A 22,457-nucleotide genomic window follows, 5' to 3' on the forward strand; every position below is an offset into this window, starting at 1 on the left:
TTTCTGCAGTTGCTCCCGATTTCTGTTAGAATCAGATGCAGACTGCTCTCTAGACAATACACACTGAACCATACCCTGCCATAGAGTCCGTAGCCACCCTGAAACCACCCCTGCAGAGCTCTGGAAGTCCCTGCAGGGCATACCCACACTATCTTGCTGAATGGCCTAGCTATAAAACTGCTACTTATCTCCCTCAAATCCTCAGAGCCATGAAATCCTGTTATCCTTTCGTTTTGCCTGAGAGCCATGACTCTGCTTGGTCAGTGACTTCAAAACAGAAGGAAGATAGCAAGGAAGTCAGATTTACAGTTATCGTGTTGGTAAAATTACTACCATCGCAGTAGATAACACGACTAAGAAATAACACAGACCATTGGTTTCACATTCTGAATAATCACTGAAAACTCCACAGAAACATAAAATATTGTGGTACACAAAGAAGCTGAAGTTGATAGTTACTCTATCTTCTCAGGTGCTTAGCAAATCTTTTGTTTATGCCAACATCCTACTGTGAAAATAGCATGCTAACAGCCTGGTACGGACAAACGAGTTAATGCTCACGAGAGCAATTCATACTTGCAGCTTGATTTCGCAAGTACAGCACAGTTTATCCAAAACATTAAATAAGTGGTAGTTGCAGAAATCTGTAACCTCCACACTTCTACCCTAGAGGCAGAGGTTTTTTGGCAGAGGCTCCTCCCTTCTTCCTCCTCCTGTAAATACAGCTAGCCCGACAAGTAGCTAGCCCGACAAGTTGCTTGATTGCTTCTTATGTGCATTACATGTTCAGGTACTGTCTTACAACAATATTAATAGTGCAGTTTTAATCAAAGCCACAGGAGGCACTGGAATTAATTACACACTGCAGTAATCCCCATAGCAAAACCATTAGAAAGACTTTTTCCACTAACAAAAAATGAACACACAACACTAGGCAGTTACTGCCCTGTAACGCAGCCCACAGAAGGGCAGAAGTGAATTCATATTTATACTTCAAAGTTTCAAGGAATCTGCTGTTCCTTACTAACACACTGTGTATCAGCAAACCAGATTAATCATTTACAGGTGTATTAATACTTTACAAGCCTTCATATAAAGAAAAGTTTATTCCAGAGTGAATTAGATATTTACCCAGTTGAACCGATTTTTTTTTTTTTTTAAACATCATGGGAAGAATGATGTTGCTGTATTTGAAGCCAACATGCCATTAAGCAAATGTTTTTCAGCAATTCATGTTTCCCAAGAGTTGCTATATTAAAAAAAAAAAGGCTTTTTATAAAAGGAGCAAATATCCAAAAATATATATATATATATACACACACACATACAGCATCACTTATCTTCAAACCATTAAATACTTCCCAATTTAAAACTGTAGCGGAACAACTATATGAGTCCTTCACAGACCTCAAGTTACTACATCTGGGAGGATGCTAGCAAACAGACCACACTAACCCAGCAGATTTTGGAACGTGAAGTGTTTAAGTATGATCTCCGCAATCAAGGTGTGCAGCTCTTCGTGTCACATAACAGAATGGTAACCATCACATAACCAAACCAAGTTCAAAGGCCACTGTGTTTCCTTGCGAGAGCTAACGGAGGTTAACGGGGTGCTGGGTACTTACTGCAAGTTCCGCTGCTGAACATGGGAATTGTTTCAAACATCATCTTGTGAAACAGCAGTGCCACTGGTCTGTAATCCAGGTGATTCTTTAACAGGTAGCTATAGTAGTACACGTAGCGTCTCTGACTGGGAATTGTCACTCCCTAAACAGAGGGAAAACAAATGTCAAAAATCATCAAGACCATTTATTAGCATCACTAACAGAGCTCCTGCCAATTACCTCAGAATATAACTAAAGGCAAATAAACCACAAATGAAAACGTAGCTAGAGCACCTGGAATAAACGATCGTGATTTATGCTGAGTATACCTCAGGAGCTACACTGGAGACCAGCACACAGAGTAAAGCATCTAAGCTGGGTGTATCTAGAAAGCAGGGGATTGCTGCACTGCTTCCTACACTGTACAAAAACCCAGCCATGCAGGTTTTTAGTACAGTAACTGGTGACAACCCTCAACAATTTCTTCATTGTGGACCATCCTGGGCACGTTAAGGACTAGCAAAGACATAATCCACCTCCAAACCATTCCCCAAAACAGCCTCTGTACGCATTCCCCTTTTCCCTAGACACATGTCCACATCTCTTGTACTTGTCCTGCTGAGCATTTAAGAGGAAGCTGTTTGCATGCGTTATCTAACACCAGGCAATTAACCGACCAGTCCCCAGCACAGAACAAGCAGGACACTGGTTTTCCAGTTACTTTAGTATGTATCTCCAAACATCCATCCCAAGCAATGAGGCAAAGAATGCAGATTTTTCCATATCTTAAAAACAAACACCTCAGACACCCCGAGGGTCATGTAAAAGATGCTTTCATGCTGCTGCTTTTTTTTGGGCTGGGGAGTTAAGCAGGTGGTGCCTTGAACATACTCTAATTTTTAAGCACCAATACAGGAAGTACATTTTGACAGCAGTTTTAAGTCAAAAGATTCTAATTTTGTTTGCTAATATCACTGTACTCAAGACTGACACTACCTTCTATTAAAAAATGCCCTTCTGAAATGTTTTCACAAAAACCAGAAGTGGAAAGCTTCATTAATACAGGCCAAAGAGCCCAAACTGTTAAATGAAGGACTCCTCAGTTGAACTGCAACTCTGAAGTAAACACTTGCTTTGAGAACATATAACCAAAGAACGTTATTATTACTGATTTTAAATCAACTTAAACTTCCAAGTGAGGGAATAGTTTTAAAGCTCTTAGAGCTAATATTTTTAAGCAAAAGTGATAAAGATGAAAAATAATTTAATTTCCTAGAAAATGCATTACACAGTTTATAACAATCCATACAATATACTTGCAACAGCATCAGTATGTAAACTTTCATATTAAAACTGTATGTGAAATTGCAATAAACAGGTTTTCATAGAAGAGTCTATGAGCATTTTGGTTACAAAACCTGGAACACAGTATTTTCTATAAACTGTTCTAATACCTGCCTCACCTTACAACAGCCATAAGCTAAGAGTGGCCACAGCACTTTTAACTTAGCAAGCACATGAAAGTATTTACTTCCTGCCATTATTTTTAAAAAGTGTTACCACTTCAGCTGTTTCTAAATTACACAAAAGACTTTTCCCTACAGCACTTCTACAATGATCTTCTTAAGCAGCCTTGTACACTGACCGTGGTTTTGGTTCAGATGTCATCTCAGTAGTTATCAGACCCACTCCTTACGGGAGCTTTAAAGTTTGCTTTCCTAGGATCTGAGCTTCATGACTAAGAAAACACCAACCTCAGACCAAACCATCAGTAATTTGCCAATGCTGCCAATCAGAAGAAAACCATGCAGGTAAGGAAAACACATCCTTCTCTGCTCATAGCTTTTTCATGCTGTAAAGGATGTGCCCCATGGAGAAACCCCAGCACACATTATCAGGACAACCAGGGCTGGGACCAGAATGAAGGGAACAGTCACTTTTGCGGCTACGTAAAGTGATACTCAATCTCAAAGCAAAACCAGTTCTCAGCCAAGGTGGCAGTTTTATCCCTCCAGCCAGAGATTTTTACTCCCCGGAGGCACAGCCTTCACCCTGAGATCCTAAGAACCAGCCACACTGAAGCAGAACAGAAAGTCCTCCATTTTCCAAAGGTCTGATTTCAAAGCAGAACACTTTCATAACAAGCTAATACTCAGGGAGGTGCAATCAATCCCCACTTTTACTTAACAAGAATAAAGAACAAGGAGGCAGTTTAAGTACTTTCTCCTCAAGAAGCTTACATTGCCCATCTATCACCATCATCGTTTTTTAAATGGACATTAGATAAGCTGCTCTAGTCTCTATGCCAGAGTTTCACAGGGCACCGTGAAGCTACTGAGCTGTGTAGACATCACAAAAACTGTCAGGTGCTGCTCCTGGTTCTCCTCTCAATATAGCACAGGCAGTATTATGAAGAACAAGTATTTTTGGAAGCAATATTCCCACATTCACTTTAATAACATGCCCTACTGTGAGAGTGAAGCTAAAGCTGCAACCTCAGACTAGGCTTATGGCATCTGGTTTAGCAGAGGTTGTCACCTGAGTACATCGAAGAAACAGGCATCACAACTGATCAGCTCTGACACATAAGACATTGGATATCTACCCTGCTCAAAGAGTCATTCTGAGACTTCCTCACACAAAATAATTGGTTTCCATTTCCTGTTCAGTTACACCACTGTTAGGAGCCATTCCTAAAAATACAACAGTATGATGGTCAAAGAATGTTCCTGAATGGATAATCTCCAGCTCAAGCACTTCAATAGCTGTTCCCAGCTGATACCTATCCGTTGAGTAGACTATGCTTCCTTCCAAGTCTAATCCTCACCATAAAACCCTTCAAGGCAGAAACAGGAATCAATAAAGACCTTCTCCAGCTGTATGAAGGTAAGTTGTCAGTCTTCATCAGTAGTATTTCAGTGTGCATCTTAAGGGAAAAGCGGGTGATAAGCTAACCATTTCAAACACTGGAAGCAGCAGCTTTTTTAGAAGACTTTTGGGGGGGGTTTACTTCTCCCCCAGCTCTGAAAACAGGCTGGACAATTACAGTTCTTTATCCAATTTCAGAAAACAGTTTGTCTTCCTTGGTTCAAAGAGAAAATAAAATTCAGTCCTGTTCTACTACAGTGGTGGTGACTGATAGACACAACCATTTAGCCAATACTTTCTAATCTTCATTTCCTTCTTCTGAAAAAGTTCCCACCACTAGGATGAGTTATGGAAGTCAAAAGAGGCAGCACACAGCGGGGAAAAAAAACCCAGACCAACAGGTTTTGGTCAGAGACAGACTTTAAGACTCAGTTCTGCAATGTCTTATTCCCCACTACCTCTTCCAGGATAACACTACATTAACAGACTATCTAGCAACTGTCAGCCTCATCTACGACTCTCACTTAATGTTGCAAAGGCCTCCGTGAAGCTTCTTCTCCCAGCAAGCACTTGTGAAAAGCTTGCTACAGAAGTACTGAAAGTTGTTCTCTTGACCAATTAGTCACACTTCCTCTGGCAATTAGACTCACACTTCCTGCTGGCATGGACTAAACCCTCTGAAGAATTCACTCTGCCATGCACATCAGTGGCAACAGCGATTTTAGCTATACTATTCTGAGCAGCTATATACAAAGTGCGCCCCTTGTGCTTGCTTTAAACGAAGAAACTTCAGTACCTAATTAAAACCAGTTTCCTTCATCATACACATGTTGGTCCAGCAACAAAAACAAAACAACAAAAAAAAAGGCATTTTCCTGTCTCTAGGTCCTAACAGCTCTTTGGATGCCTCAATTACTTTGAGTTCAGCAAGTCAATTACATAAAGGTGTGGTGAAGAGTCAAATCAGAAAGCAGCACTTGACATATAACACTGAAATATGGGCCACAAGGGAAGAAAACACTCCCAGAACCTGCACTGGAATACCTGTTTATAAATACTACTTTAAGGATTATGTGAATCACATGGTGCCCACTGTCCACATAAAGATAACCATGCTCAAGTGGTGCTGGGAAAAAAAAAAAAAAACAACAAAAAAAAACCAAAAACAAAAACAAAACAAAAAAAAACCCAAACCCAACTCTTCCAGTAGACACATCAAAAACCAAAACAAAGTTGCTGGTTACAGGCAATATTTACAGTGAAGCTAAACAAGCGTCTCACTATTCCTGTTTATGACATTCTCCGTTACCTCAAACATGCCTGGGGTACCGATGAACACCTAACTGACCTTACCCTCAACACACTAATGTGCAGAAATACTACCCTCTTCTAACAGAAGGGAAACTGAGGTACAACATGCTTCACCCTCTATTTGTTAAGTTTTGTAGTTTTCATCATATTTTATCTGGCTCTTTAGATAATCTTTATCAGCAGGAGTAATCTATACTGTTTATTCATCACACAGCTCATTCCTATTCACTATCATGCACTCTTACCAAAAGCCACAAAGTTTTGATGGGAAACCTTGACACTGTCTCCGCATTAGTATTATACCACAACTATCTTCTCAGCAGTTACATGGAAAAACAGCTCCATCTTGTAAAGAGAGCAAACTGAGAAGTTATTTGCTCCTTCCAATGAATTAACAGCCAAATTCTAGAATTCCTTATGTGACACTTTTGCTCTCAAGAGCCTTCAAACATGAAGCTCTGCTTATTAGAGGTCTATAACTGTGAAATTAATACTTCATGCAAATATTACAGGAACACAGAGAGCTCTGTACTTGTGTAGGCTGAAACTGGCCTGCCAGGATGATCCCCCTGGGCTGCTCTACTAACATACACAAGGAAATGATGGAAGATGAGCAGGGAAGCCTGCTGAAGTGACCTTGCAAGTCACACCTTATATTTGGAGAAGATTTCAAATAAGGAGGTTAAATTCCCACTAATGAGGCATAACCATGACAGAAAGGTCCAACAAACAGTTACTGCTAAGTCTGTCTGTACCACTGACAAGGTCTTAACAGAAAGCTCTTGTAGCCATGAACATCATTTCTCTGAAATGAGATCCTCCCATTTCTCCTCAAGAGAAATATAAGAAACTAAATGGCAGCACCTCATGAAGCAGGCTCCAAGGCAGCCAATGTCTGGGCTTAACTACCCTTTTATTGAAAAGGGGCATCCAACAACAGACTCTTCCAGTAGGGATATTCAACTGTAACATGCACTGTAATGACTATGCACCTCCGAACACCACCACAGAAGTTAAGAGAACCTGAGGAGATGAACAACTCATCCATTCAGGCAAAACAAGCTAGAATAATCCTCTTATTTGGGCTGAAAATGCTGAACTCATCAACCGCCTATTTGATGCAACACAGAGCAGAATGCTATTTAAAAGGCTATTTAAAATAAACTGCCCAGATCTTCTTGAACAAGAGATGGACAAACCAGATTGTTTTAGTGTTGTGACTAATTGCTAGTGCTGCTTAGGCAAGCTTTTTCATTTAGAACAACTGCACTGATCCAATAATGTTAAAGCAAAATCAAACCAGATATCACAACTGATGGAAAGTATTTCTTAAAGGGCTTGACTATTCAAATCAACCTCAAGCCAGAAAAGCATATACAGGTAGGAGAACAGAAGAACAGAAAATAGCTCACCTTCTTGTCTCTGGTCCTTACTTCCCCATAGAAATCTAGGGCTTCTTGAGCCTTTAAAAACTTGCCTCGATGCAACAAATATGCACATATCATTACACCAGTTCGTCCCTTTCCAGCTTTACAGTGGATTGCTGCAACATGATTGTCATCTTCACTTAGCCATTGGTCAAGATCTTCACAAAAAGGTTTGATAAGCTCTAGCTGTGGTGGGTTATGGTCTTCAAAAGGGTACTGTGCAACTGCAATGAGAAGTAATTTATCAAAATCTCAAAAGGAAATCACAGCAAGCTCAACTAGACAGGTCAACTTTGTGACAAGCATGCAAAAAATTAACTTTCTAAATAAACCCCCCTGTGTTTCATATAGATAGGTAAATTTTTTATTCCAATACTATTCAGCAATGTACTGCATATGATATGCATTGCAGACATTTCTCTAGTAATACATAAGCAAGCATCCTGCTACATGAAGAGACTATTTCACACCGCTACTTAAATGAGTGGCACAGACTCTGTATCTTAAATCATGAATTTTCTAGAATTTAAGAGTGCATTGGCACAAAGAATAACCTTGTGAAAACCCATTACTCTAGCAATAATTAGACTACCTGCTGAGAGAAAACGGGGCCAGACCACAGTCACTGATCAGACAATAGGAATTTTGCTGAAAAATTCTGAGCACAGTTGGGTCTACATTGGGAACAAACTCTCAGAATTTGCTCAAAGGGGTTTTGAAATAAAACCCTGCAATTTCCATATTAAAAAATGGTAATCGAAAAAGAAATCTCATGTAAGGCACTTGCAATACTTCTAGCTTTTAAAGTCAAACCCCTGAACGAAGTTGTCCTTTTTCTTACATGAATATAAACACGCACACAAACACTTTTTTCCATCTAGAGATGGAAAGAATTTCAAGCGAGCATGCAGGAAATGAAAGAAAACTCAAGAGAGCAAAAAATACGCAATAAGCAGAGACAAGCACCCAAACCTCTAACACCTCAGATAAGATGACAGACAATGCCATGCTAACTGGCAGAATTACATAGGGCTGTACTAGTTTCGTCAGGAGAACAGGACTTTATAAAGTGCACCCCAATTCTTGATCGACAGACTTGGGATCTTATAAATACAACTCTGCTTCACTTAAAAATTCTCAGCTAGAAACAAACACCATCTCCTTTTCTGGTCTAAAAATGAATACATTTCATTTTTTGGCAAGTGTTTGTATTCGTTTCGTAAGTTCTACCCCCTTGTCACACACAAGACTCCTTTTGATGAATCCCCAAGGACTTAAACAGCAGAAGTAAGGGATGAAGTTATGGAACAGCTAAATTACTGCAGCATAAGTCCAAAGCCTTTCAGAGGGACCTGCAAGGACAGTTTAGTCACTCATAGTACAGACCGCCCACTTAATCTCCCAGAAGACCAAATAGGGAAGCCTGAAAAAATGAATAATCTTTGCTAAAGAAGCAGCAAAGGTTAACGAATATGAACACACACTAATAAATTCTTCCACATGGAAGATCCAAAGACTCCCCAAATGATCTTTTTATGTGAACTTAGAGATGTCACTGTTTGCAGCAGATGTAAATGAAAGGATTTATTTAGAAACCCCTAAGAAAAGAAGCTGTTAGGAGATGCTGCGAATTTGTCCGTACAACTTTGAGTCTATCTTAACTACATCCAGTAAGGTTCCCCTGAAAAGGAGAGACAAAGTAGTCCCGAAAAATCCCAAGTAGCAACAGCATGCTGAAGATGCTCTCCAAGATTTGGGATCAAAGGTAAACCTTGCAGTATTTTCTTCAAAGATGGAATGAGGAGCAGATTAAATGGGTGCCCTGTGATGGTGCAAAGGGATTAAGAGTCAGAAAGCAACCTTAGGAAACATTAAGCTGTATAATCTTGAGCAGGTCCATGGGAGCGTGCAGATCCTCCACAGATTTTGGTTCCTAACACTGGAGCACACAGCATGGAGAACTGTTCTGATTACTCTCTCCAAGCTCAGGGACATTGCAAGAAAAATCTCACAGCACACAAAGGAGGGAAAAAAAAAAAAAAAAAAAAAAAAGGAAAGCCTGTGGCAAAGCAGAAAGCATTTCCAGCATAGAAGTACTTCGGAAACTGCAAAAACCCTAGACAGAAAGCTAGCATCCAAAGAAGATGAAGAGCTTTCAACATTTGGTTTTGAATTTGATGCAAGAGCATCCAAGTTGAATAATGAACTACTACGGTGTTTCATGCTAAGTGTACAAACAAGAAGTTCCCTTTGAAATTAATCCACTTCAAAAGATTTTAGAGTAGAACTGTTGTTCCTCTGCTAAGGAAAGTCCTGAGTCACCAATTTGGTTATCTAAGATAACTAATTTGGGGATGAAAAGAAAAAAATGCAACATGTAACTCCGTACAACAGTGTTGGTTTATGCAGAGGAGCTGTGAAAGGTGCTGTCACAAACAACATTTTGGATTAGGATTAACAGTGAAGGCACCTGAGCACCCCCGTTATAAAAAGCATAAATTAAAGCAAGCATATGTTCCGGACATATCAGAAGCACGTCCTCTTCATTTAAGCCTTTTCTCGTCTTACCCAAAGTATTGCTCAAGCAGATCTTAAAATACTTTTTTTCTGGCTTGTATGTATTGAGTGAGGTTTCAGGACACTGTCATTCAACATCGTAAGAGCAAATCAGAAGCGAAGATGACTTCAACATGACAATTTCAGTCCTTCTATATTCAGACATTAAAGCAGCCAATTACATTTTGGTCATGTTCTAAACACCCTCTTTATAACTAGAAGGATGGTTTAAGATAATAATAACAATAAAAAAAAAAAAGAAGTTGAGCCCTTGCTATGATGTAGTATTAGCCAGTAAGGTCAAAATGTATTCATCTCCTACAATTATGTACACACAAGTACTCCTTATCTACCCAGCATTCTGAAGCATTGCATGAAGAGGAACTACAAGCTCTACTACTGTGCACAGAGATGTTTCTCTGCACAAAGAATAAAGGTAAATCTGTATTTATTACCTGGCGAGTTAATACTGACAAAACAGGTACATCACTTTCCACTCACCAAGGATCTGATCAAAAGGAACCCCTAAAAGTTTCCCCATTAGTTCTGGTAGCTCTGCAAAGTGTCTAAGAACCAAATCATCTCAAAGAGGCACCACATGGGAATTAATTTTTTTTTAAAGCAGCTGTAGGTTTGTTCCAGATCTTCAAAAACTTGTTTTATATGAATACTGACAGTGGCTTAAGTGTTCTCCATTTTTATTCCAAGTGACACTTCTGCATAAAAATCAGACTTCTCTAAGTTTCACATCTAAATTCTACAATAAGTTTGCACACTGAATTGAACAGAAACTTTTATATAACCCATTCCGCAAAAATTTTTGCAACAGTAGACTTCTGATTGCCTTATTAAATCTTGATCTAGTTAACTATCAGGAACGTACTTTATTGAAAGCAGCAAGAATATAGCAAGTTTCTCCAATGACTCAAAGCAATCTGACAATCATTCCCTGTGCCCAAATCTCCTACATGACTATTCATCAGCTCCTCCTTTACACCTTCATTCAGAAACACTGAAATTTAAAGAGAACACATACTAGGCAGTAAAAACGTACCTCTGCAGTTAAATTTGGCGGTGTCATAATGCCTTTCAGCACATCTAAAAAAGAAAAATAGACAAGGGCTCAAGAAACATGGGAAAATCATGTATACCCATCATGTTTATGATTTAAAAATATAGCTAGAGCTTACATACCGAAAAACTGTTTTGTTGCAGATGTATAAAGCTGCTCACTAAAATATCAGTTATTTTACTGAAAAACAATTACTTACCCTATGGTAATTGTAGTCCATCAGCATGTTTTAGTCAGTGTGACTCTCAATGGAGACATTCACGCAAGTAATGCAATACACTATTACTTTTTAACACTGCAGTATTAACAGCTCCAGCCGCTTGAGCAGCTTTATGCTCCCACAGAAACACATAAAGAGCAGACAGCCATGACCTTCATCCAACTGACTCTGAACTCAAAACACATGTCAAGACGCCTCAACAACAACATGGGTGCTAGGGGTGATGGGGATCACAAGGACATTTCAAGGACCCTCAGCTAGCACAACCTAAGCAAGCATTCTTCCTCCAATTACAGGACCACAAGACGACCACCACAGGCAACTGAAAGCACCACTGAATATTATAATGGAGATGACTTGTATCAAGCAGAGATTGTGATACTGCTCTCCAAATTGGCATTTGTTCTTGAAATTAGGTGAACTCAAAAAACCCAAAAGGCCAGTCAGCCAATTTTCCCCTCACAGACTCTGGAAAATGACACATTTCTGAAGACTCTGGAGTTGCACCAATGTCCCTCTCGCCTCTCTGTAAGAGACCCACTCCAGCTAGCTAGTAGCACAGCAAACCACAGTGTATTAGTCTTGCAGGATGACTTGCCTAGGGGCAAACATCAGTAACCAGATATAAACAATTCAATCAGTAGGGCTCCAATACAGCCAAAATGGCATGCTGTAAGGGAACAAGCTAGATCAGATCTTGGGGGTGAGGGGCAAGAAGGCAAGAAGTGGATGCCCTCCATAATTTTCCTTGGAGTTGCTCTCTGCAGGCAAAATGACGTGCCCCTACACAATGCAAGTGAAAATGCGGTTCAGAAAGGAAAATGAGAACAATCCTGCCTGAAACAACAGGACTCCAGGTTGAAACACAACGATTTGGAGTCATTTCAGTTGACAAAACACATCTAGATCTTCTGTTCTGATTATAACCTGTACTCTTCATAGGGTTCAAATACCCATACCAGTTTCAGGACTGGTATGAATTTACCTTTCCTTAATAGGTATGTTATGACTGCAGCCTTTGGAGGCAAATGGAGCTTACTCGACACTTTCAGACAAGCAAACTTTTAGGCTCCTATTTGTTATGACTGTTGCATGTAACTGGAGCCTCGCATGTGCTGCACTGACCTTTGTCCACAAGACTCATACACCAGGGACAGAGGCAGGTCTGCTGGGGTTGCACATGCACTCAGCACTTCCCTTTCTCTGAGTTCTAGAGCCTTCTCAACTCTAGCCTCTGCTAGGGAAATTCTGGCAGTTTTTACAGCTCTGATCACATTGCTGACACTTTCTCTGGGTCAGAAGTGATATGGCACAGGTTAAGCTGGCAGATGGGACTCAAAAAAACATTATCTGCACTTGAGCCTTTGAGAAGAAAGGTTAGACACAGTAAGTCCACTCAAGATGGAGTCACCACACCCGGAGCAGCTGTCAGCCATGCCAGACAAAGCCTGTTACAAGCTAGCCAGCATCTGAACTTTGGAAGCTGAGCCTGCTAGGAACCAAAACAGTTAACACAAAGCATCTTATCCAAAAAAGTTTCCTTGTTCCTTTAAAGAAACATCTGGTTCAAAGGGGTAGTAAGAGATGAAAGTCTTGAAAACATAAAAAAAAAATTTTTTAAAAATCCACATATGGGCAAAAAATTTTTTTAATTTTTTAAGGCATTTAAATGCCTTTAAATTTTGAAGTTTGACAGAGTATCAAGTAGAACACCATAAGGGATAAAAAATAGTCTTGTTGATACCAAGGATAGAAACTGAGCACAGAACATAGCCATGTCACTCTTTATGCCCTCTTATGGGAGCCGTACACAACAAATGCAGAGCTCCAGACATGGCTGTACAAAATACACTGCCATTTCATTACACGAAACACATATGTATCTGCAGCAGAGATCCCACCAACACATACTTTGGGGGATGCTTCCATTGCTTAGCATTTCAAATGCATTGGGGTTTTTTAAATACTATTAGACTTGTAATACAGTCAGATCTCCAGATGAAACCTGAACATTTTCTTGGATTTTGGGGGTGGGGATTGGGTTGGCATGGTTCTTGCAGTCTTCCTTACACTTAAAGTTAGTTTAAAGCAACCCAGATCCTACATGCTGCCAGCCTGGCACCTTTCTGATCATAACCATGATCCCACTGAGGACAGGACTATAGGCTGCCAAAAATATGGCAGCCCATGCCAAAGCCCAACCCCATGTACACAGAGGTACAGAAAGTATGCACATAAAATCCACATTTATCATTATACCTCCTTCCTTTAACTATCTGTCTGTAGGACAGATAAAAGAAATATACTGGAGAAGACGGAGATTATTACAATAGGGGAGGTAACAATTTGGCAGTACATGAAGTTAGGAGATGAAAGTAGAAGAACATGTTAAAATAAAGAATACAGAAGAAATAGCAAAGGGTTAAAGGAACACATGAGAAAACCAACACAAACAAGAAACAAAATGAAACTGATTGCTCAAACATTCACTGGGAAGTTAAAAGCCAAGATGCAAGGATGAGGCATAGCTGACATCATTTAACCATCAGTTCAGAAAATTCTCTCTAAATCCTTTTAAATAAAACTGCTCAATACACACATTATCCCCAACTTCATATAACAGCTACCTTAAGGAACTTCAAACACTGTCCTGGGGTTTGAGTTAATTCTGAATATAATCACAGAACTCCTCTGAACTCCCACCTCCTTCTTTGAAACACAGACAATAGGTTGATTATTTACAAAGGATCAGCTTAATCTAAAGAGACACTGTTCTCCGAAATACCTGAAGACTGCAATTTCTTCCCAGCTCATGACCAAACATTGCAACAATTCACCTAGTGGCATTTATGTACTTAACATGTGTATAAATTTTGCCTGCATAAAGTCAGAGATAACCTGGCCTCTCTAGCCAGAGATGTACAGTTTAAAAGCTATGCTTTCCAAGCTGTGCAGTAATCACTTGAATCTTCATTTGCAACAGATCCATGTTTTGGGGAAGAAGAAAACCTGCACAATTTAAAAGGATGTTTTACTCTGCAAAAGTTTTCATCTGAGGGTGAATATAGTAATTTTAGGAAGTTTCACTTGTGGTTTTTTTGAAGTTAGCAACAAGGAAAATCGATGGGGGGTTCTTGCACCAAAAACTGAAAAGTTAAAATTTTTATGTGAAGAACTTAAAGACAAAAACCTTTGGCACACCTGGACAAGTTCTTTCTACAGTTGAAAACACATGTATCAGCAACGTAAATGTCAAAAGCATTTGTCCCATCACAGCTCTTCTCACTTTAATACTTTAAAGTTGTTCCTGTGTAGGGTTGGGGGATTGGTTTTTGCTTTTTTCTAAAGTAAAATGAGGTTGCTAGCATACAGCAAAGTGGAAACTTTTCAAGCACCACCTCCCTGAGGAGCTACTTGTGAAGATGCACAGAAGTCTTACTAAACTCTTACTGTCTGACCAAGCCTAGAAGTTTACACACAGCACTACACTGTTGTTTTCACCTGTCACCTCTCAAGCCAATTTGAAACAAGTTCAGTATCAGGCGGCTCAGCAAACCCTGGTCTTGTAAGTGATGCCAGAGCCACACTTCACAGAAGCTGACGGCTGAACTCAGCCCAAAGAAGCAGGAAGAAATTAAGTTGTATCTGTCCTATTCTGCTTTGCACCCCAAACCAAGCAGAAGCTGTCAGGAGGCTTCGGGGGGGGTCTAATAAAACCACAGTAGTTAGATTTTACATGATACAAATCTCTGTCGCTGAGCTCCCGATTTCAAAGGAAGATATCCAGAAAGTTACCCCTTAGGGAGCTGCACCTACATGCAGAAGGAGCTATCAGCTATCCTCGGAAGCACTGTCCTTTCCACCCGTAATTATTAAAAGGCTAACGTTCTGGAGAGCTTCTACACTGGAGAAAATAACTTTGTTACTGAACTGTATGAAAAGTGTCCAATGAGTTTATTTTAATGCATATTTTATTTGCGTATCTTTTTCTGCCCTATCCTACCCCAGGCTTTACAGACAACTTCAATAGCCAGTATACAACTTCTCAGCTTCTAGTATCACTTTGCTCCAACATCAGGAAACAGAGTTGCTTGATGCATAATCCTTCAGCTAATTTAGATGCATATTTAAATATTTACTTTTAATGACCAACAGATTACCATGTAATGCATTGCCTGGATTTCCATACTACAGTAATTTTTCCATTAATTGCAGATATTTATAAACATATTCATTTTTTTAAAAAATAAAGCCTTAACAGCTCAGAGAATCAATAAATATTCAACTTAGATTTCTGGGGAAAAAATGAGGGGTAGGAAAACCACGACCTACTCTTCAGCATCAGCTGACATCACCAAATCATTTATATAAATGAAATTAGCCTAAGTTAACATATAAAGATGATCAAGGAACAACAACAACAACAACAGAAATCCCTTCTGTAACAAGAACAGCTTTCTGCATAACTAAATTTTCAGAGGAAAACATTACACTTACAAAAGTGAGAAACCATCACATTACCAATTGCTGCAATAGATTTTTCAAAGTAATAAACAGGGACAGTCATGAAGAGTGAGGAAGCAAACAGAACCTGGGTACCTATACAGTTCGATTAAAAAAAAAAAAAAAAAAAAAAAGAAAAAAACAGGAAAATACTCATTTGGCAAATTCTTCACTCCAGACATTAATACACTAACAGAAAGCCTGCTGTGAATTAGTTTTCACTTTTTAATCACATGGTAGAAGCTCCAGATGGGCTAGATGCCAAGTCATTTAAAAGCATTCAAGTAATAGGAATACACACCAGCATTTCATTTAACCTCACTCAGCTCCACTAAATGAAGTAACAGTGCTCTCAATCAGGCTTAATTGTTGTAAGAAATGTGCAAAACATCTCTAGCTCTGCTTCAGTACAGCAACAAACCACTTTCACTCATAAGCTATTTTTAGAACTCATTATTTTGGAAAATACATCTATAAGAGCATACTTACAGATTGTATATCTTGTAATGGTTTTTATGCTTTGAATCCAAAAACCTTAAGTAGGGAAAAAAAAAAAAAAAAAAAGGCATGTATTAATACACATTGCAATAATGTTGACCTTAATTTGCAGCATCATTAAAGCACCATCCAGCATGTGCAGCTCTGCATTCCAAGTCCCAGCTGGCCCTGCAGTGCCTCAAAGTCAAAGAGGCAGCATGTTGCAAACCTCACTCATACAAATAATCCAGTCTTATGAGTAAGACTACTTATGCAACTGAGGAGACCAAGATCTGATCTGCAACTGAAATATTTATTGTTTGGACCAATCTGCACTAATGTCTAAGATACCTGTACATCAATATATTAAACTAAGGAAGGGTTGTTTCTTTTTAAAACAGAAAGCATTGATTACATAAGGTATCTGTAAACACTTACTTCCAATTTAATCATCTACACAAAATGTTTTGCCACAGTGGTAATTGCAATGAAAAAAAAGCAGTTAAAATAACTTCCGTATTCCAGTTATAACAGCCAGAATAATTTATTTTAACTCCAGGTTTTTAAAATGGCCATTATTTGCCACTGAAGTCTGAGGACAGTGCCCAATGACATTCTGGGTTCAGAAAAGAAGAGGAAGACCACTATACTATTTCATTTTCATGCTCACTTTGTAACAAAAACTTCCCATACAAGCCTCAGAGAGCCAAACTGCAAACATGATTCATCAAAATTGCCATGATTATATATGATGTGTCACCTGGCAATGTTCAGGAAGAAATAACATACAAATGTTTACACTCAACATCATCAACAGTGTGTATCTGCACATCAGCCAGAAGGAATTTAATTAGCCATGACAGAACATGCTGTTCAAATTGAAAAGAAACACTAGCTGCTAAAATCCTGGAAAGCTCAAGCAAAAACAAGCTCTAGTTATCAGTCATAATATTCCAGAAGAACCTAGAAGAACTCTGTGGTTAAACCGATGCGTTAAAATAAGAACAGATGTGAACGCTCCTTGTGCAGCATTGAGTACAAGATTCCAATTTCATCGGGAAAAATATTTCATGACTCCCACTGGCGTCCCTGTTGGCAGACTTTGAGAGATTAAAGAAGATGGTGGACATGGCCATTTGTTTCAGGAGATGTCCCCGCTTATTTAAAACACACTGGAGAGCAAGGATAGCTGACTCCGCTTCTGCTAGTAATATCCACAAAGCTGAGTACAAGCTTTCATGCAAGTATTTTTCTAAGGACAAAATACCATCCAAAACCTCTCAAAGCCTCAGTCGCAGGAGACAGCCAGCAGTCCAGGTCATACTTCTCATACAGTATTAGCATTAAATTTGTCAGGATACCAGCTATTCAGGAAAAGCTCACTGGCGTATCCTGGCTCAATACCAATTGCTCCAGAGCTCAAACGCATTGAATTTCTGCATAAAAGGCTCTTGGAAAAAAAATTCCACAATAAAAAGATGACAGGAGCGGATGAGGACCTGCTGATTGCAACATGCAGAATGCTGCATGATGACATTTTGTGCATTATTCTCATTTAAAAATAGGGGGCAACAAATATAACGCTACTTTAGCATCCAGTTCCCTACAGCCAGTTTATCTGCATCTCTCCATATCCTAATTTGGTTGATTACACTTTTAGGTGATCACTACTCCTTTTGATCAGAGTGTTTATGGACAACTTAATAATTATATAGTCATTCCCCTTCAAAAGTCTAATTTACACATATCTACATACTTAACCAATAAAATATATTTTCCTTCATACAGGAGCAACTGAAATCAATGCTGTGAATGGAAGAGGGCCTTCAAAGACTACTGCCTGTTACTATTGATTTGGATTATTCCCATGTCATTTATTCCAAGTCCAGACTTTGCCCCTACTACAATTTCCAAAGGTGGAGTCCATCAGGGACCACATATTTCACGTAGCAGATGCAATGCCCACATCAACTTAATGAAAAGGTGGCTCTGACTGCTGGTAAAGAAAGATTTGAGTTTGTGGGGGAGCCCATAACTGTCCCAAAAGGACAGCAAAAGCTTTTTCTTGTATGCAAGCTGTGTGCAATGATACGATTAGAAAACACAACTTCACGCCTCTGTTAATTCTAGCAGAGACATACACACTCTGCAAGAGTATTTACAGATTGGTATGCTGAACCTCACTGATAGGACCAGCTCTGGAAAAGTGATTTCTCACTACAACGTGACAGAACAAGGTCACTTCAGCAAGCCTCGTCAAATCCAGCCTCTGACATTTTCAGTACTATTTGTAGATAGCGAGCTTCATCACAATGGTTAAATATACAAAAACAAAACCCCCTTGAACTCATCTGAAGCTAAGCACAGCTGCGCAGGGAAGTCGCTACCTCCAGACGACTGATTCTCAGTTGAGGGTTACAATTCCTCCCAGTGTGGGAACTGAGGAGCCGTCTCAACTCATTTCTGTACAAATCTGGATGCAAACAATTACCAGTGACATCCAAGCAGCGCTAATTCTGCCTGCCAGTGATTATGAGAAACTTCTGTGGCATCTCTAGCCTGGGAGCAGCACCTTCCTGTCCAGATACACCTACTTCTAACTTCACTGCATAACCATGCCCCTTACTGCATTATAGCCCCATCCCCAAACATCAAGTCTCTTGGAGAGCTACTGAACTTCTGACCTCAGATGCCCAAGATCTCAAAAGCACCATGCATGACTTAAAAAATCAGAACTCGGGATCCTAAAAACACTAACATTTGGCAGCTTCTGCCAAGAATTCAGTTTTTAATGCAACCTCTCACACTACATTCTCCAGGGAGGGTGTTGACTAAACAAATTACAACAATGCTCCTGAAACACTAAGTACACCTCCCCCAGTTGTATCCAGCAGTTCAGAGTAGATAACTTTATTTGATGTTAAAAACGACAACCTGTAGGTTTTTTTACAAAATGTGCTATAAAGCATCACCAGCAATAACGAATTTTAGGTGATTTTTCTCATCTGCAATTATTGAACACAGCCAGATGTAAAAGCCTTTTGATTTACTACTTTAAATCAAAATTAACTTATCAAGCACTTCATTTATTGATTGAAGAAAGGATATGGGCAAACATATTCTGAAATGCCATCAGCTGAGGAAACTCTCAGCACTGTGAATAGAGGCATAGACTGACATCTTTCTAAAAGCAAAGAACCTCCTTTTACTCCAACGCAATTTACTGAAGTCAATTTTTCACACTGTAAAGCAGAATACATGCATTTGAGATCAACCCAGAACAGCAGTCTGGTCTAAAATTCCCGAAAATATCATTTTTGTTGTTTCCAACATTTTTCAGAAAAGCTAATACGGCATCATCCACAAGATGCAAAATCTTGCATCTTGAATTCTACGAGTCAGAACATGCATCCTTTCCTTAGCAGAACATAAATGAGTGCAGAAAAGGATACTTAAGATTTACAAGAATAAGTTAAGGAAAAGAAAAATAAAGCCTTACCTTACTACATCATCAATGTTGTTCCGGTATACCCCTTCAAGCCTCTCTGCAGGAAAACCCATAGCAATTATGTTTGGATAAATATCTGAATACGCAAGTTATGGAAACATTTGTAAAGGATGCAAAGTTTCTACAATAGCATTAAATGGACATTAATCAAATGTTTAACTCTGTCAAAGTCAGAGCAACAACTCCAACCGACTCCCATATGCTAACAATTCAGCTTTATATATGCAGTAATAAGGGATCTTTTCCAAAATGAGCTGAGAAAAAGATTGCGGGGGGGGGGGGGGGCGGCAGGGAGGCAGGGGAATCCGGAGAAACTTTTGAAAACACAGTACTTCGACCACAGCCACTATAACAGAAATTTTCTTACATGTCAAACAGGTAACTTATTAGAAGTCTATGCTATTGGACTAATAGGTTAACATCCATTAGGAAGGCAATCCACTAGAAAAGCAGAGTCAAGTAATCCACTTCTATTGTACATCATCTCGCTAGTATCACATAGATGCTACGTACTGGTCTTTCTCTACAGTTTGAGTGGCATATTAAATTCAAGGGGAAACTATTAAAATAGTCTTGTGTGACTAAATTGCAAGATGTTCCAAATTAAAACCCATGTCCAAGTCGCCAGCGATGCCAAAATAGGTATACCATGCAAAACAGCAGAACAAACAAAAAAGTGCATTTCAGGCATGTAAGCCCTGGCAAGGCTACAGAAACACTTATGTTTTTATCACTTCCCATGATTTCTACATAACAGACCACTATAGCAGCTGCTAAGGTAGCTCTGAATGCCTAAATGTAAGATATTGTAATAGATGGGAACATACAGATCTGAAAAAGATTATGTTATCTTGTTTATTAAAAAAAACAATTCCCCACTTCTGGAAAAATATTCTAGTTTCTTATTCTGAACTACCTGTAATTCACTTGCCAAAAGCAACCTGAGATAAAGAACTTAGGAAAAATACCTCTTAGCAAAAACAAATTAGCACTAAGGAAAAAGGCCAAATAGGAAAATTGTAAGTTTACATCTAGAGCCGATGTAAAAAATTCACAACAAATTGCTAGAAAATTACTGGTATTTATTTTCCTGGTGGTGTAATGATATACGGATTATTTTTCTTTTTAAACAGAACTCAAGAAAAGAAAGTACTCCCAAGGTTTAAACATTATTAGAAATGATAATGTAGTGAAGAAGCTTCATTGAAAAGCAAAACAGAAATGAAACTAGCAGCTCGAAAACAGACCATACCCTACCACATTACCATACTCCTCCTCAAACTAATTTTAGAAGGAATAAGAACAAAGCATGGTATGGGTGAAGTGGGTCCTGCTTTAAACAAGGGGGCTGAAACAGGTGGTTTCCAGAGGTCCCTTTCAACCTAAATTATTCCGCAATTGTAAGAATCACTTTTACTTTTATGGTTAAAATATAACACAGCTCCAAAGAGTAATCATCAGAATGGAAGACATTGTAGCAGCTTCCAAGATATTAATATTCCAGTTACTTGTACACAAAGAAAAGCCTGAAGTAGGATACAAACTACTTTACTCCATCCTTGCAGGATTCCCACAAGCCTAAGTACTCACAGGGAACCAGCATGGACAAAGTTCCACATTTACACAGTCAACTAGAAGACTTAAGAAAAACATGAAGAACTGAATACACGGAAATAAAGTTTTCTACTCTCAAAAAAAGAATTAGCATTTACTATGTTTAAATCCAAGTATTAATAGACATTGGTTTGCTTGGACTATTCAAAAGATGATTTATGCAGACAATGAGAAAAATATGAAAGCTTTTGAGAAATCCAAATAAATATCTATAGCTGCCTTAAATACAGACACTGAAAGGAGTTTGTGTCTGGTTTCCAATTTATTCTGCACTTGCACAAACCCTAAAAAAAGCTTATCTTGAAAAAAAAAGTTGCCTAACTTTCAGAGCTTGTCATAACTTCAGATACTATCAAATCACATAAATCTTAAACTTTGAACTTCACTCAATGTATTTTACTCCGCAAGCAGTCCACACCTCTTTGTTAAACTAACAAAAGGCACTATATAATTAGCAATGTATTTACTATTTTACCAGTTACTACTTGCCATAAGCAAAAGAAACTGGTTATAAATCATGTGCACCTGCTGTATGCCTGTGAATAAAAAAAAAAAAACCAGTGAATTTCCTTTCACCTAGCACAATCCATCACTCCATCCTTGTTCCTGATTTTAACCTGATTTCTTCCTACTGCCATTTCTAGCATTTATATTCAAAAGCACCTCCTTTTGTGTCGTGCTCTGAGCAGCAGGGCTATATGAATTACCATAGCAAAATAATCCAGTATATTAGCCTGCTTTCCACAGCACTTCTCCGTAGAAGACAAGCATTCATGTTAGCAACAGGGGTAAAATAAATTCATTCTGACATTCCACATCAAAATAAAACTCAGTTTCAACTACAGTATCACCCATGAGACAGATGCCCAAACCTCACCAAATTACCATGTAACTTTGCAAATTTCTATTTGCAATCGTGAGCTTTACTACACATCTTTTTCACACATTTTAGCCTGCAGTTTATGTTCAGATGCTTTTCTTCTGCTGTTGGCTTTTCCTCTCCAAGAGGCTAAGAAACAAGATACTTTCCAGGATTCCCAGCTGGTGCAAGATGGAAGAGAAGCAGACAGACACCCCAAGTGAAGGGAACAGAACATCTTAACAGCAGCGTTTCCAGTTTGCAGGCTCACAGACTTGTCCAAACACCAAAGCTTCAAAACACACAGGCAAAGAGAGAGATAAAAATTTCCAACATAACCGGGGCGGTCTCATGCTTTTGGAAAGTGCAATCCCCTTTTGGCTCCCGCATCTCATGTGACTGCTCTCCCCTCCCTTGCTCCTCAAGGGCGATGCACGA

General features: G+C 39.1%; 1 protein-coding gene across 2 annotated transcripts in view; it reads right to left on the minus strand.

Annotated features, from left to right (window-relative positions):
* The window catches only part of PTEN (phosphatase and tensin homolog), a 49,671-nt gene that overhangs the window by 13,768 nt on the left and 13,446 nt on the right, over window positions 1-22,457 (minus strand). Inside the window, exons 2-6 of one of the 2 annotated variants that reach the window (XM_030030218.2) lie at window positions 19,538-19,622; window positions 16,051-16,095; window positions 10,821-10,864; window positions 7,196-7,434; window positions 1,626-1,767 (exon numbers count right to left, since the gene is read on the minus strand). In XM_030030218.2, the coding sequence (XP_029886078.1) occupies window positions 1,626-1,767; window positions 7,196-7,434; window positions 10,821-10,864; window positions 16,051-16,095; window positions 19,538-19,622 (555 nt within the window). Of the gene's footprint in view, window positions 1-1,625; window positions 1,768-7,195; window positions 7,435-9,778; window positions 9,919-10,820; window positions 10,865-16,050; window positions 16,096-19,537; window positions 19,623-22,457 lie in introns of those variants that run through there. The other variant, XM_041127330.1, reaches the window with a different exon arrangement.

Source organism: Aquila chrysaetos, chromosome 11 (assembly GCF_900496995.4).
Source record: "Aquila chrysaetos chrysaetos chromosome 11, bAquChr1.4, whole genome shotgun sequence".
NCBI classification, from domain to species: domain Eukaryota; kingdom Metazoa; phylum Chordata; class Aves; order Accipitriformes; family Accipitridae; genus Aquila; species Aquila chrysaetos.